Genomic DNA, 11566 nt, shown 5'->3' on the forward strand with positions numbered 1-11566 from the left:
ATCAACCCTTTTTTCTCCGTGTACTTCGGAGTCCTAGCTTTCCAGGCGTGTTTTTTTTGGCGCGTCTTCATGTCTGCCTTAATTACTGGAACTACTGAAACCGAAACTAGTCCCTGCACCACTTAATGCCAATAAAAATGTCAATTGTACACGCGACCTTGGACCGCCTTAAGGCTTTCCGGTCAAGTCGACCGGATTTCGCTTGGCATAGCCATAGCATATCACTCCAAATTCGGGCGATTAAAATGGATTTTTTCGGCAACAACGGTTTTTTCGTCCTCACAGCTGAGCGGCGTAAACAAAAACAACAGGCAGCCGCGAAATGGGGAGGGAGAGGGAGAACCAGCCTGCAAGAAGAGAGAGAGAGAGACCGGCTTTAGTGACACGTGCTCCAAAAGTGGCGGCGCTACGTGGCGTATACGTATTGCGCTGACGCCGTGGCCATTTTCCAGCGCTTTTGCTTTTGTTGTTTTGCCGCCTAATGTGTTTTGAAAACGCATATCCCAATCTGATGTACACGGTGTACAGTTACCGCTGGGCAACGTGCAAAACAAAAGCCAAACTCCTCATCCATTTGCTTTAAGGAGTTGGAGTGAGTCGAACGTTCGGCTTTTTCGCCCGTCAGTCGCAGTCGCGTGCTCTCGCTCGCTCTCGCACCTCTCCCACTAGACGAGAGAGAGGAGGATGGCAACACCGACGCGGGAGAGCACAAATACAATTGCAATAGTCGGCGGTGGGAGGCCAAAGGACGAAGACGAGTAAACACAAAGAGCAGGCGCACTGAAAGAAATGTGAGAAATTCAACTAAAAGACAACTAAATATTAATAATACATGAGTATTTAAAGCGGTAAAAATGTTTTTTTTAAAATTATTTATTTGCGCCGGAATCGTTCAATGCCATTTGAACATAACCGGACGTATGAGGACATATATACATATATAGTATATATTATACTATTTAAACTGCGGTAAAAATGTAAAAATAAACGGAAAATTCAGAGTTTTTGAAAAAATGTATTGCATACTTTCAGGAACTAATGTAGTTGCCCTATTACTTTCTCCATTTAAAACATTGAATTATTTATTTTATTGGCGTTTCATAGAGCCCAATTTTAGATTTCATTTCACACTATTTAAATTCTCTATAGCACGTATTGGGTTTATTAAGGTTGGGTACATATTTACATATATGACAGAGAATTTTGATCTCAGCTAAGTTCATACTTACCCCACGATTGCAATTATTTTTGCAAGTGCACCTGAGAGAGAGTTGAGCGAATTACAAGGGGTGAGAAATGGAGAAATGTGAGAGGGAAAATGACGACGTTGCTGCCACGTTGCAGTTTCCTTCGTTCTCGGTTTTGCAAGCGATGCACAGTAGTCCACAAAAGATATTTTTTTATTTGATATGAATACATGTTTTCGCTAGAAAATCAAGAATAAATAAATCAAGAAATAATCAAAGTTTAATAAAACATTTAGTTTCATAAAGTACGACTGAAAAACTTGTTTGGTATGGAATAATTTAATACATCTTCCTTCGAATAATCGGTGAAAGGAATATTGAATCTACCTTAAAGATAATATGATTCGATTAGTTGCAGTTAGTTTCGACATAACACTATGTAATTGTACCTTTATTCTTTAATTGAAGCCAAGAAGACTAATTATTATAAGTGGAGTCCTTAAATCTGAAATTAAAAATTATTTTGACACTTTACTAGAACCTTGGAAAAAGTATTGAAACCGACCCACTGTGGAACACCGACAACAACACGAACAGTCTGCGGCGAAAACAGCAACATCTGCTGCTGCTGCTGTTGCTGCGGCGTTTTCATAGCTGCTGCTCCTTGGGCTGCGAAATTAGTTCGTTGTCGTCAGTCAGTCAGTTCAGTTCGGTTTTCGCAGTGGACATCAAGCAGAGAACCACCAGGAAATCCGAGGAAAATCCATCCAAGGCGAAGGCAACAACAGCGAATTGGAGCAACAGCAACAACGCAGCAGCAAGCAGTCCAGTCCACAGTTGATGCAAAAAGTTCCCAAAACCATCTGCAATCGAATTATTCGAACTCAAATTCAATTTCACTGTGCGTGTACCGTTGTGGGTGCGTGTGTCGGTGTGTGCCAGTGAGTGTGTGTGTGTGCGTGAATGTCCTTGGTTGTGTGTGGCCAAAAAAAAAACTGAAGTAAATCAAAACTGAGGGCGCCGCCAGGATTTAACAACCCACACACAGGACGAAAGGGAAGCTGAAATCAGGCCAGGCCGCAATAGAAAATCAATTTTCTGTTAAAATACACAAATTGCAACGATAGACGCGTCTCGAAAGCGAATCGCCGAGAATTATTAATCGGCTGCAAAACTCCAAAGCAGCCGCCCCCTTTTCCCCGCCGCCCCCAACGCCATGCACACACACTCCCGCGCGTAGCACACACACACCAAACACACACAAGCGCGCAGAGAATCGCCTGGACGTTAACGGTAAAAAGCGAAGAAACGCCGTTTGGTTAGGCCATCAGTGGTGGAGGTGCAACGGGGGCTAAAAACGAGCAAAGAGGAGCAAAGGGGAGCACAAGAAGAAAAGGAGGAGAATAGCGAACTAACTGTAAATTCAGGCGGAGACAACCACAACAGTCGAGTCCATCAAGTTAGGCCCACTGGGCATTCAATCAACAGCACAAGAACCAGAAAAATCAATCACAGCCTGCCGACATCTCCATTCAAAAAAGGCCTAACCAAAGCAGCAGAAAAAAAACTAAAAGAACTTCCAGAATTTCCCATTAAAAAGGATAAACTAATCTATCAACCAAAAACTGCAGCCTAAAATAATAACTAAATTTTTCTAATAAAGAAATCTGTGATTTGCATAAAAAAAACATAAATTTATAAACAACAATTATTTTCATACTGCACTTTTTCAAAACCAACAAAAAAAGCTTAACTAAAAGAAAAAAATCAATTTATTTTATAAATTTTCAAATATAAATCACAAATAATTCGGTGAGCGTTTAAAATAAATCTTAATAAATTCGCACACGCAAAGCTGACACGCCTCAAGGATAAAATCGAAAACCGCAAAAGAAAAAGCAAAAGCAGCACCACCACCACAACCACCAAAAAGCAGAAGCCGCACCACCAGCCAAGGCAGCCTCAAATTCACACAAGGTCAACGGAATTAATATTTTTTGTAAGTGCACTTCATAAGCAAAAACATTTTGGGAATTGTGGGTTGCCCTATGCACATTTCTGGGATCTGATTTTTTCGTTTTTAATTGAGAACATGTCGCTAACTTTTCTGCGCGCCATTCCCAAAGATGCACATGTGCATGTCAATTAGCGTGGATGCGCCTCAAGAAATCGCATCTGTAATCAGCCGCCAAGGGTTCCTAGAAATTCGCTTTTCAATGGGCTTGCACCCTGTTGTATCACTAATAGAAATCAAATATTTTTGAAGACTTATGAATCATGTGAAACCTCCCATCTTTATAAGCGTTCCTGATATGGCAAGTAACCTGTATCCATGCCTTGCCTTCACTTTATATTTATGGCCATTATAAATCTACTTTATGTACTTTATCCATTTGCATAAATTCCGTTTCTTTATTCATTTGTTATCCTTTTAATTACATTTTTCCACCTAAAGATTCTTAAATATATTTCTACAAAACTGTGTCCTATTCAATTTCAAGGTAACCCCTACTTTCCTCTTACAGTTTTTTCTTCTATTTCTTTTATTTTTTTTTACCTGAGGTCCTGGAAAGAGGTTCTCTCCTATTTGTCGATCCCTCTTTGTTCGCCAATTCCATATTCCTGGAATTTAGCAAACACTCACATTCATCCCCGCTCCTTTCACTTTCAAGTCGTTTCACCCTGATTCCGATCCCATCCGGGTTTTAGGGAAGCCAGCTCATGACCAATTCATGATGCCCTTCCGTCCAGGGTATTAAAATTTAACGCATCACAGCCATATGGCAACTCAATAATTAGGCAGAAAAAGAAGCAAACTTAGCCAGAATAAATTGGCTGACAAGTGCGATAGCATGCCACAGGTAAAGGAGAAAGGCGTGGGCGGGGTAGTACGTCCGTCTATGGCCGAAAAGGGCTCGGGATTGGAATGCGAATGTGAGTACGAGTGGGACTTTCTCGGGGCGATGTCGGCACCTGCGGTGTCGCGTCTGCCTTCGGAAACCCGCGGGGGTGTCGCTGTGAAATGTCAACGGTATTTTTATCCATAAAATCAACAGAAACTGTCATATCAGACCCATCATTCTCAGACCCACCACCACTTCGCTATTTTTTGTGGTGCAACTCGGAAAGTTGCACAAAGCGAAATATAGTCGAACTTTAACTATACTTTTCATATAGTTAATAATGAACAAAATATATACAAACAACTTTTTAAGTTGGCAGTAAAATAGAAAAATCCGAATTATGAACTTTTTCAGCAGGTAAATCTTAGTAAATTTAAATCCTACCTAATTCTTTAACTATTATACTATTTAAAGAGCGAATATATGTTAGAATATGATAAACTTATTTTAATGTTAGAATATGAAAAAAGTCTTTTAAAATACTTTATGCCCCTAAATTGTGATTTCATTCAAATTGCTATTTTTTTTGCTATAAACGAAGAACAGGAATAGCAAATGCTCAAGTCTGATATTGATTTTGCTAGGGGACCCAAGTGTTTAGCACCGTCTGAGCCGAATCAGACGTGATGCGGATACGTGGCATATCTTGGCCAGTAGTCTAGACCCCCTGCTCCTCTTTTGTCACGCCCCGCCACCTGCAACCTTGGCTTATGTACAACATGACTAATACTAATTCCAGCCAGCATGTGCCCCATTATTACATTCGTTTTGGGCACACAAATAACTGCAATAAATAGTCATAGTAACTCCTGGCGGGCGGCGAATTGCAGAGGAGGAGTAGCACATGCCATGGACGAGTGAAGGATAATGATATTTGGCGCATTCGTCAATCAATCACTACGGCCATCAATCTTGCGATAAAAACAAGAAAACACAAATTAAGTTGCAAATATTCTGGAAATCACACACTTTTGTTCAGCATGACAGATTATTATATTAATTGCGGCATTCAAAACTTTCAGATAGTTTAACAAATTGTTTTTTTGCATAGCTCTATAATTAATGGAACCGCTTGAATATTTCTTATATAGAATTCAAATTTTCGTTTGCCATTGCTTTAATTTAAGTTGATTTTCAGCCATACCAACAAGCAATTAGTTTAGTCCAATCATGTCATTAAAAGTAGACAGTAATTGAACAAAATTTCAGTTAATCGAATCAAATTGATTATTGGGCGAAATTTGATGGTGATTACCTGTTTTGGCATTGCACTTTCCTGCTAATTTGGCTCAATTGCCAATGTCCTTCCGATGCACAACCAATTTGAATGGCTAAGTAGTTGGGGGCCCTAGTTGCCGATGGATATGAAAAGCCAATCCATTTTCCGTCAAACCATTTGCGGCTGAGCATCCTCAACATCCGGACGTGTGTGCCCCGGTTCTTTTTACTCCCTCTCTTTTCAACGGAATGTGACTCTTGCTTTTCCAACTTTTCTATTGTTGAGCTTTGGCCTTGAAAGAAGCCAAAACGTGAGACCTTGATGGGCGTATAGGGATTCTAAATATACAAAAATATAAAAACACCTGCTCATACATTAGGCAATGAACATTACACAAAAGGTTAACCTGGCTTTATTTTCGTTACAGAAATGGAAATCATTCCTGAAGGTAAACACTTTCGTTTGGTGCAAGAATCAGAGCTTCCAGAAATTTTGGTAACTTTAGAACGCTATCTGCCGGAATCATTAAAGGTGCGTATCAAATGCTAACACATCACTGGCCTTACTTTTTGCGACTTTATTTCTCGTGGAAGTTGTATGCCCGACTTGGCACCAAGATATTCCCCAGATGCCACGCCCAATTCTCAGATAATTTACCAACAATTACCTGCAGTTTGAGGAGGAATGCGGGGGCTTGGCAGTCAGGAGGCGTTACAACTACCGAGACCGAGACCACAAGTCATGCAATCCCAAACCCTCAAAGCCAGGCTCGCAATTTTTTTGTTGACCTGTTTTCACTGTTTACACTTGTATTTTTTTGTTCAATTTTTAATGCCATTCCGCCCCGAACATCACGTGCTTTTGTGCTTTTGTTGGCTATATCTATGGCTTGGCTCCGGCCTCAAGGATTTGGCCACCACCGGAGTTGCTTAAAGTTTCGATTTTTAGCGAGCAACTTTTTTCCGGGGCGGGTACCAACAGCTCTGGGAATGCGATGCCAGCGGCTGGGAAAATGCTTTTACGACATGCGTTTTGTAATTGTTAAAAATGGGTAGTGCTTAAAGAAGTAAAGTGGTGCAATTTAATTTAATTAAGTGTGACTTCAAGCACGACGGTTTCAATTGTTGAGACCAAAATATACAGATAAACATAAATATAAACGATTGGATTTTAAACTTTGACTCTTTGAAAATAAACTTTTATCATATTTTATAAAGTCCTGACCGTTCGATAAAATAGACCCGTAAACTAATACTATAATAGCCAATCAAAATTTGAGACTTTAAAAAGATATTTAATTTGAATTCATTTCTACTTTCAGTTTCATCAATTAAATTATAAAACGTACCTGTGTTATACGTTTTATATTGCTAAAGATTAGTATAAGCTAACTTTATTCAATTTGAATGTGTTAATTTCTACTTGCAGTTTCATCAAACCATAAAAACGTACCTGAATGATCGTATTTGGGGTTTTAAGTTTTATGTTGCTAAAGAATGGCCCGAGAAACCGATAATTCTCCATTTTCCAGGATGCACGCTTGCGGTGAGTTGAGGGGTCACTATGTTCAAGTAAAATAAATTAATGTTGAATTACTTGTTTTAGCCGCACAACAATATATATCAAACTCTTGGCATATTTTGTCCATCCGCACACATCGAGCATGTCGATATGATGCGCACCGAAGATGTACTTATAGATTGGCAGAAGCCTATGTACCTGAACTTTACGCACATCGCCATTATGAATCGCCTGGATGACTTCTACTCGAAGTTCGGTGTGATGGAACGACTCAGTGGTGATATCTACGTGTGCAACAAGCTGAACGCCGACCTGGAGCTGGAGCCGCTGCCGGAGGATGCGGAGATGCGTCTGCTGAACCTGGACAACGTGCAGGGCATCCATGATTTATATCCTGCCAACGAAATCGAGTGCGTCCAGCTGTTTGACATCCTTGTGCGCAAGCTGCCCGGCTTGGGCATCTTTCGCAAGGAAACTGGGGAGCTAGCCGCCTGGATGGTCCACTCATATTACGGCGCCATGTTCTCAATGCAAACACGTCCAGACTTTAGGCGCATGGGGTAAACAGAGCTAGAATTACGGGGTGTCTCTTGAAAGCTAATTCGAACCGAAACCAAACCTCGGTGACCTAATTATGTTTTTAAATCAATTGACCCAAGAATGGTCAGATATTTCGAAAGGCACTTCTAATACTGTCTCAATTTACACAGTTTTTAATACATATATCTTCCTACAGCTATGGCATCCGTCTTGCCAAGTCGCTGACCCAATTGGTGATCGAGCGGGGATATACGCCCTTCGTTGTGATACGTCCCGGGAATGATGCGTCCCGTAGCTTGTACACAAAGCTGGGCTACGAGAAGGCATTTGAGACGTGCCGGGTGCGGATGACCCCGGACTGCTACGAGGACAGCACCGTGGGAACCATTGGCAACACGGCCTACGGCAAGTTTCCGCCGTTACCGCAGGGCGAGTGCGTGGTGGTGACCAAGCTGCGGCGCAAACATGTGCCCGGCGAGAGCCAGACCGTGGACGAGGGCATCGAGGATATGTTGGCTGAAAAATGTGATATCAGCGGTGACGAGGCGAGGGAGCGCAAGACCACGACCGACGAGGGCATCGGGGAGGACAAGTAGGCCAGGTTGGGTTAGGGACACGAGATCGATGGAAGCGCTACGCCAACGCTAAACTTATGCTTAAAGCTGTAAGCACCTTTTAGGACTCTTTAGGACAGACAGGACATGGCACACATCAAGTGGCGTTGATTTTTTAAACAATTATATTAACGAGAAAACCAAGAAACTGTACGAGTATATTTATAGATGGTATATGAAGCTTCCTCACACAGAAAAACGCGACGACGTCGATCGGAGAACGCGAATTTTCGGACGGAATCAAGGGATTTATTTTATATGGGTATTGATTAGGATTCGATGACAAGTACTAAACATTAACGGGGGGTTTAATCGATCAAGAACGCGCTGAAGTCAGAAATTTTAAACGGGAACCGAATACAGAGAGAATTTTTAATTTTTTGCTAAAAATGCTTTTACAAAAATGAACTCCAAGAACGAACAAGAAACACAAACAGAATGTCTCGAAGCAAAAGCAAGGAGCGCATCAATTTATTAAAACTATTATATATATTAACTCTATATATCAAATTGTTAAACGAACTAAACAAACAACACACACAATCTACTTCTCTCTTCTGGCTCTCCACGCAAAATTTCTGAACAGGAAGATAATCTCGAATCAACGGTCTTTGCTACCGAAAAACAAACAAATCTCTCGCTTGGGCCATGGAACAGAGCTTTGCACACTTTCCTGTTTTAAAGAACCCGTTTCAGAATACTACATATATATTTTTCAAATAATATTGAATACTTTCGATGACCCAAACGAAGTGCTTTGATTTTAAATGGTCTTGTACCAACTAAATTTGGATTTATAGGCTTTTTTCAAATTTATATATATATACCCAAATCCAAAAAAAATACGAAACGAAGCGAAAACCAAACAAAAATACAAAATAAATATATATATTTTATTATTACGAAATTTTATTAAACTATGCAAACGAGTACTCAATGATTTTGCTCCTATTTAGCTGAACTAAACAAGAAAGAAACAAAATAAAAAAAAACACGCCAAAGATGTCTTCTGCTTCATTTTAAGTACATATTCCCAAACCCGATTCCCACTCTCTCTATAGATGATTTTAATCCAGCCGGATTAGCGGTCAATTTTGGAATCATCTGTGGAGGTTTTCTATTATAAAAATGCAAAACCGAATCTCAAAATATATGCAAGAAAATCAAATTTAATGAAAAAGTTATATATTACAACTGCTATATTGTATGTACTCGAACTAAAAACAAATGAGAAAAAAAACAAAAACTAAAGAAGCAAATTTAAATAAATAACAATATTGAGACAGCACACTGAAGGTTCTTCCTGTTTGTGACGAACTAGATAACGAATCCGAGTAGAATCTTAAGCAAGATAACTGAAGGGAGGGAGAAGTTCCACTCTAGAAAAGGGTAGTATATTTTCTTAAATGTTTGCCACGCTGTGCACTTTACTGCCCAAATATTCCCACATTAATTTGCACACAAACAAAAGCTCTTCCTAAAGCCAAGCATTAAAAGCATTAAATTATTTCCATAATTTACGAGCTCACTTTAACCGCTGAATGGCCTCATCTGGAGTACACACTGCGCTAAAATTATCTGCTCATTGTTAATGAAATTTACGTGTACAAACACAACAGCTCACTTTGATAAACAAAGCGTGTCGGGACAGATGCGGCAAACGCAAAGACAGTGGCCCATGATGACATGTGGCAATGTCTAGGTTGTGTTTTGCAACATGCTAGACACTTACTGTTAGACTGGTAAATTTAATTTTATTTATTTATAAAGAAGGCCTAAGTACGTCGTAAATGGTTTAAAACTAAGCAAAAAAGAATTTAGAACCTGGACTACTGCTGTTGCTGCTTCGTCTCGACTTTGCTCAGTTGGTTCTTCAAATGGTTGGCCACATACTGCCAGTACTTCCTACGGATCGTATCGTGCTTGCTGGCCATCTCATCGCACAGGCCGTATACCTTACGGGCCAACTGTTCGCTGTCGCCGTGTTTTAGTTGGAGTGCCTGCTCCTGGTACAGATCGATGAGGAAGGCCAGCAGATAGGGGGATCGGTTGCCAGACTGGTAGATCTCCTCCACGAACTGCACCACCTCCGGGTAGCTGTTCAGTTGACCTTTTCCATTCTCTCCCTGCCGTATCACACCCACTAAATAGTTCCAGGCACTCTCGTTGTTCTTGATTATGCGAATGCGGTTCATGGTGTATGACAGTTCCCGCTGCACCAAGTCTGGCGTGAATCCAAAATGCTTGATCACAAAGAAGCGCTGGTTCCAGGCCGAATTGTTGCGCTGATCCTCGCAAATCAAACGATCTACAAAGTTCAGCTCATCGTCGAAGAGCCTGGAAAAACATTAGTAAGGCAAAATTAAATTAGTAAATTAACGAACTTGAAATAAATAACTTTAAAAGGAACAAAATTGTCTGGGGGTCTTGAATTTGAACATTATAAATGTCCCCTTTATAAAATCTATTTGGAATGAATTCCCAAATCCCCACTCACTTGAAGGTGCGAATGGCCCACTGGCGATGCTGCCAGGCGTGGTAGTTTTTGGCGTCGCCATCGTTGACCAGGGCGTTCTCCGTGAGCTCTAGCTCGTTGCTGGGATCGTTCAGCATCTCGACAATGACGCGTCGGTGGTGCCACACCTGGTAGTTCTTCGAGTTTTGGCTTATCACCTCGCTGAGGTAGTCCAGCTCGGCATTCAAATCAGCTTTCAGATCGCGCAGGATGTCGCGTCTGTACTGCCAAACAGTGTAGTTTGCCGGATTCAGACGCAGTGCATCCGTGGTGAGGTCCAAGGCACGCTGGCTCTTCTCCCCGCTGGCAATGACGGCCCTCATGTAGTCGAAGACCTCACGAACTGCGGATAACATGGATATATAGATTTAGGGACTGCCAGAGATAAAGCCGCCTGCATTACTCACACTTTTGACTGTAGGCGATGGACACCACCGGATTGGCGCCGTCCTCCTGGGCCAGCGGCTCCACATCCACCCATTCGGGTCGTTCCCTGTAAGGCAGCCACTCCGTGCCCAGGTATTCCTCATCCGAACTGTCGCCCATCGCGGTTAATTGAAAACAAAACTGTTGAGCGCGGGTGTAGGTGGAATTTTATGTTGACTTCTTGGGCAGTGCTTTAGTGTATAGTGTGACCAAATAGTGAGAGAAAAATTATTACCAAAAGCGCAGAATTATATACTAAGCATACATTTAAAAAGAGTGGAGTACCCCAATTAATTTTAAAAATATAAATAAATCTATAAACTTTTTATTTATTCTTATTGCTGCTTAAGTTTTACTATAAATAAATAAACAATTTTTTTTTCAAAACCAAAAAGCAGAACATCTTAAAAAATCCAATTATAAAAATAAACATTCTAACGGTTTTTCAAACCATGTTGTAAAATCAAGGCCCTCGAATAATATTTACTTTTAAGCTAAAATAAACCTTCAAAAAAACTTTGTTTAAACATTTATTACGATTTGAATAAAAGTGCACAAAGTGTCTGAAATTCCTTAAATACTAGACGTAGACATCCCAGTGCACATTTTACAATAATATTCGATTCATTGTCAGCAGAGTT

The 11566-nt window shown here is 40.7% G+C and overlaps 2 protein-coding genes across 2 annotated transcripts; one reads left to right on the plus strand and one right to left on the minus strand.

Moving 5' to 3' along the window:
• The first annotated feature begins 1855 nt into the window (after positions 1 to 1855).
• Positions 1856 to 9313, plus strand: LOC108037222. Its single transcript, XM_017113745.2, has 5 exons — positions 1856 to 3186; positions 5737 to 5840; positions 6738 to 6854; positions 6915 to 7390; positions 7567 to 9313. The coding sequence occupies exons 2-5, from the start codon at positions 5739 to 5741 to the stop codon at positions 7964 to 7966; spliced, it is 1095 nt and encodes a 364-aa protein (XP_016969234.1). The 5' UTR covers positions 1856 to 3186; positions 5737 to 5738; the 3' UTR covers positions 7967 to 9313.
• A 405-nt stretch (positions 9314 to 9718) lies between these two features.
• Positions 9719 to 11124, minus strand: LOC108037223 (protein farnesyltransferase/geranylgeranyltransferase type-1 subunit alpha). Its single transcript, XM_017113746.2, has 3 exons — positions 10907 to 11124; positions 10482 to 10842; positions 9719 to 10321 (listed from the first exon to the last, which is right to left on the minus strand). The coding sequence occupies exons 1-3, from the start codon at positions 11043 to 11045 to the stop codon at positions 9814 to 9816; spliced, it is 1008 nt and encodes a 335-aa protein (XP_016969235.2). The 5' UTR covers positions 11046 to 11124; the 3' UTR covers positions 9719 to 9813.
• Positions 11125 to 11566: the final 442 nt, after the last annotated feature.

This window comes from Drosophila rhopaloa, unplaced genomic scaffold (genome assembly GCF_018152115.1).
Source record: "Drosophila rhopaloa isolate 14029-0021.01 unplaced genomic scaffold, ASM1815211v1 contig_2, whole genome shotgun sequence".
Taxonomy (NCBI): Eukaryota; Metazoa; Arthropoda; class Insecta; order Diptera; family Drosophilidae; genus Drosophila; species Drosophila rhopaloa.

Bases quoted from the DNA above. Each gene is read 5' to 3' on its own strand.
- LOC108037222 (XM_017113745.2), top strand. From the start codon at position 5,739: ATGGAAATCATTCCTGAAGGTAAACACTTTCGTTTGGTGCAAGAATCA. The intron at 5,841-6,737 runs GTGCGTATCAAA...TTCTACTTGCAG, and splicing joins ATCTGCCGGAATCATTAAAG to TTTCATCAAACCATAAAAAC. The intron at 6,855-6,914 runs GTGAGTTGAGGG...TACTTGTTTTAG, and splicing joins TTCCAGGATGCACGCTTGCG to CCGCACAACAATATATATCA.
- LOC108037223 (XM_017113746.2), bottom strand. From the start codon at position 11,045: ATGGGCGACAGTTCGGATGAGGAATACCTGGGCACGGAGTGGCTGCCT. The intron at 10,843-10,906 runs GTGAGTAATGCA...TGTTATCCGCAG, and splicing joins CATCGCCTACAGTCAAAAGT to TTCGTGAGGTCTTCGACTAC. The intron at 10,322-10,481 runs GTGAGTGGGGAT...ATGTTTTTCCAG, and splicing joins TGGGCCATTCGCACCTTCAA to GCTCTTCGACGATGAGCTGA.